The sequence below is a fragment of the Rhinopithecus bieti genome, unplaced genomic scaffold (genome assembly GCF_001698545.2).
Source record: "Rhinopithecus bieti isolate Rb0 unplaced genomic scaffold, ASM169854v2 scaffold_8601, whole genome shotgun sequence".
In the NCBI taxonomy this organism is placed as follows: domain Eukaryota; kingdom Metazoa; phylum Chordata; class Mammalia; order Primates; family Cercopithecidae; genus Rhinopithecus; species Rhinopithecus bieti.
Window position 1 is genome coordinate 760,043 of NW_016806193.1, and position 4,665 is coordinate 764,707.

A 4,665-nucleotide genomic window follows, 5' to 3' on the forward strand; every position below is an offset into this window, starting at 1 on the left:
TTTTTTTTTTTTTTTTGAGACAAGGTTTTGCTCTGTCACCCAGGTGGGAGGTGCAGTGGTGCAATCGTAGCTCACTATAGCCTGGAACTCTTGGGCTCAACGGATACTGCTGCCTCAGCCTTCCAAGTACCCCTTCTGAGTACCTGGGACTACAGGGATGTGCTGCCATGCCCAGCTAAATTTTTTTTTTTTTTTTTAAGAGACAAGGTCTTGCTATGTTTCCCAGGCTCTTCGATAATTTTTTTATACTCATATATTGACATATACTTACAAAGGTGCAATTTAATCAAGATCCCCCATTTAATGGAAAATATTCTGGTTACCATACACATGGTAAAATGGTCCTATATGCAAATTAGAGTTTTGTCAGTAGTTAACTGATTTATTTTGTTCAAGCAACTATTACACCTTATTTATGTTTTGTATCTCCCTCAGCAGGTAGCCTAGAGCATGGCACAAAATAGGTTCTCAATTAGTGTAAAAAGGAAGGAAAGAGGATGCAAGAGGAGAGAAGGAAGAAGGAGGGAGGTCTGGATAAACCAGTCTTTAATTAGATCAGTTGGGGGCCTAGATACTTGATTTTGGCTATTGTGTCTCAAGAACATGATCTCATTGTTTATGCCTCAGTTCAATTTATACTGCAGCAAAGAAAAAGAAAAAGTCTACAAAATACAATTCACGGAAATATTTTAGAAAATGATTCAGAACATAGTTTACCTTTAGTAAGTATTTGCTAATGTGTCCAGCACTGTCCAGCTACTTTACACATATCCTCTTTAATCCTCCCAACTATCTTCCAAGAAAGGAATTCTTGTCTCCATTCCATACAAGAAACAAAACAAAAACAAAAATGAAGTCTACAGACTAAATGCCTTGTCCCAGATAGCAGGGCAAGAAAATACCGTCCCCACGGCACTTTGATTTCAAAGCCTATAGAGATTACTCTGAGACTAAGATTCCATTCATGTGCTGCTAAAATATTGAAATATTTTGATAGTCTCAGCTCCAAGTCTCCAAGGCCCAGCTTCTTGACTACACCAGTGCCCCCTCTGCCACCACTACTCACAAGCCACTGTGGATCATCTCACTGTCCAGAAACCAAGGGATAAATTTTGACCCAGCAAAGGACTTCCAGCACCCTACTCCAGGACGGTGGCCACTGTCCAAGTCCTTTTTGGCTGGTCAGCATCGTGCTAGGGGGTGGTGACTAAATATACTTTAATGTTATCACAGCTTTGCATTATACTACTGTTACCTGTCTCCATTAGGGGGGTTATTAAAACAGACTGCCTGTGGTTAATTCCCAAGTCAATCAACCAGCCTTGGAAAAGGCTGCAGAACAAGCCATGGAATGAGGACTTCTGTTTGGGCCTCATGCAACAGCAAACAGTTCTGCTTCCATCAAACTTTAGGCCCTGGGGAAGCAACACGCAGTCCTCTGACTCACCGACACCCTCCTGGAGAGTAGGAGGAATTTCCATAGGAAAGTTTCACATCCAGTTCTTACGAAAATATTTTGTATTTCTCTGAAACCTGCACTTTGTTCATAGTCTGGTTTCAGCATTCACTTATCCCTGTGAGAGGCACAGAAAGTGCAGTTATTCAAACAGTCAACCTCTCAACATGCTATCATGCATATGTTTATTTGCGCATCACCTGTACCATTGCTTATCCTATATTTTTAATTGACTCACTTTCTTTATATGATTACAATTAATGGAAAAGCAAAGGCAGTATCTCTAACCATAAAGAGAAGAAAGCCTTATAAATGAATGCACCATTATTAAAGTGAAAATTCGCAGCCCTGTGCCATCTGGAAATATCTTACACACCATGAAGGGCACTTTATTTGGAGAAAAAATGATGCCTTAAGTAAGGGTTCCAGTTGTGGAGACAGAACAGGGTTTGGATCCCAGATCTACTATTCAGCAAACCACATGCCCTTAGACAAGATTTCCACATCTTTAATATGGGTATGACAATAGCAACTTTTTCTTAGACTGATTCTTAGACCAAGGGAATTGATACACATAAAGCCCTTTATGTAGTGCCTGACATGTAGTGCATCTAATAAAGGTCAAATATTCTAAATGAAATACCAGTTCCAAATGGAAAACTTGGAAGAGGACTCAACAGTAAAGTGAAAAGTGATCTTTCGTATTGTGAAGGATTTTCCAAAATTGAAATTTTTCTTGGGTTTTTGTCTAGTCTATCAATTCATTGGCTTTGATTCTCCTTCAGGTCTTTGGATTCTTGAACTTTATTCTCTGGGCTGGAAACATATGGTTTGTTTTCAAGGAGACCGGCTGGCATTCTTCGGGACAGAGATATCTTTCAGATCCGATGGAGAAGCACTCCAGCAGCTATAATCAAGGTGGTTACAACCAAGACAGCTATGGGTCAAGCAGTGGGTACAGTCAGCAGGCGAGTTTGGGGCCATCCTCAGATGAGTTTGGCCAACAGCCTACTGGCCCCACTTCCTTTACCAATCAGATTTAACAGAGTAGCGTTTGCATTCTTCTGGAGATCAACTCACCACCTTCCGTTTCAGTGGCAGAAGAATTTTTTAAGAGTTTCAATCAATTATTAATGCAGAGAGTATTGAATGTAAATCAGAGATCTCTAGTCTTCATTAGGGCAGAAAGTCCTGGGTTGTGATAAATGATACTTAGAGATGAGATGACATGAGGAGATATATTATTCATCATAGATTGCTAATTGGAGAGTACCTTGTTATATATACAGATACTTTCATGGTCATTTTGTATGTGTGCTAAAGTAGTAGAAGTATTTTATAGCTTAAAGTCTCTAGTATGTAATATGCATAAAGTAAATCGAATAGCACTGAGTTTTCTTATGCATTTTCATGCAAAAGATGTTATAATAATTTCTAGAAGACAATTTGGTGTATCACAACACGCATGTCTTTTTTTTTTTTTAGTTTTAGGTCTTATAGGACAATGAGTCTCTAAGTTATTTGTTTCAGAAAATTATTCTGTTTTTTTATGTGATAAATCAATGCTCACGTGATTTAAGTGCATGAATAAGCATTTTCTCACAAAATGAACATTTGAACTGTGTTTGCGAAAATTTTCTGGTTTGCACCATGAATTTGTCAACTGGATATTTATAGGAATATATTCACTACCTTGTATACTTTGCAAATTTGTCTCTCTGGCTTTACCCAAGTTCTGAATGCATTGTAATTAAGATTTGAGTTTTTCTTTTCCCCTATTGGTAGACGTTTAGTGTTACATATGATAACTGCCCAACATTTATTCTATTTACTTAGCTAAATATTTGCATTCTTATAACCTTCTATGGTGTTTTTGTGGCTCTTATCTTGTGGACCATAAATAACATGGCCCAATAACTCTTTGTGTTTACGGAGTGTTGTTTTCTTAGAATAATGGAGATGCAGATATAGATACCATAGTCAGGATACTGCCTTGCTGAAGTATTTATTTATAAAGAATATTCTGTAGAACCTCTACTACCAGCTACACTTTTAAATCCTGTTTATTTGTAAAGCTAATATGTTCCTCAGTGTAATTATTAAAAATTCTCAAGTCACAGCTAAACTTACTAATTCTGATTTGAGTGTAGCCCATAAATTAAAAATGACTTCCATATGCCACTCTGTATCCCAAAGAGGGTTCTCATGAAATATTCTCCAGAATGTATTCATTATCAAGAAAATGCCAATCTTCTATTCCTCGTTTTAACTCAGTTGAAACACCAGGACCCAATAGAGAGGGCAAGCTGAGCATCTGTATTTCCAGATAAAAGTTGTTATCGATGTATAAACTCGTCGTGTGATTGGTGATGTTGGAAGCATTTTAGCACAAAACAGCCTTGTGTCTTAGATGATATATCTGTAACCAGTTTCTGAATCCCGTTGGATAAAACCATATTGTGATATCTATTTGACGTTAATAAAGTTATTGCATACAATGCTGGCTGGACAATGGACAATTACAACAGTAGAACCTGGTTGGCTTTAACAATGACAGAACGAACAAGGGTTAAATGCACAGTGCCTCCAATCTGTCACCCTGTCCTTGTTTCATGAGCCCAGTGAGGTTCGTTCATTCATTCCACCATTCTAGGACTTCCTATGCACCTGTCACTGTGCATGCCGCTGGGAATGCAGTAATAAAAAGCAAAAACAGGCTGTATGTTAAGAAGCTTACACTCTATTAGGAGAGACTGGCATTAAAATAATCACACCCCAATTATGCTGAGTGCAACAAAGAGAAGCACAGGATTCCACAGGAACATCTATCAGAGAGGTTTGAACTAGTTAGGGAGAAGTCAAGAAGCTTCATACCTGAAGACTACACATGGTTAAGCAAGGACAAGGTGGGAGAGACGCATGCCCCAGCAGAGAACAGCCCGGCAAAGCTCTCTGATGGTAGGAGACAGGAAGGATATATAGGGTTGCCAGAGTTTAATGAACAAGAGGCTTTTTGGGAAGTGTGACTGCTGATGGGGACATGGGTGAAACCTGTCTGAAGGCCTAATCAGGAATTCTGTCTTTATCCTAAAGAAGCTAAGGGAAAGCAATGAAGGATTTTTGAGCAGGGGAGGGATACGATGAGATTAGCATGTTGAAAGGATCTCAATGACTACAGAATAGAGAGAGGATTAGAGGAGGACAAGCAA

The 4,665-nt window shown here is 38.7% G+C and overlaps 1 protein-coding gene across 2 annotated transcripts in view; it reads left to right on the plus strand.

Moving 5' to 3' along the window:
- SYNPR (synaptoporin) overlaps positions 1 to 3,954 on the plus strand; it is a 340,390-nt gene extending 336,436 nt beyond the window's left edge. For both annotated transcript variants that reach the window (XM_017875010.1, XM_017875011.1), the window contains one exon: positions 2,242 to 3,954. In XM_017875010.1, coding sequence (XP_017730499.1) covers positions 2,242 to 2,499 — 258 coding nt within the window. In that variant the 3' untranslated portion in view covers positions 2,500 to 3,954. The remainder of the gene's footprint in view (positions 1 to 2,241) is intronic.
- Positions 3,955 to 4,665: the final 711 nt, after the last annotated feature.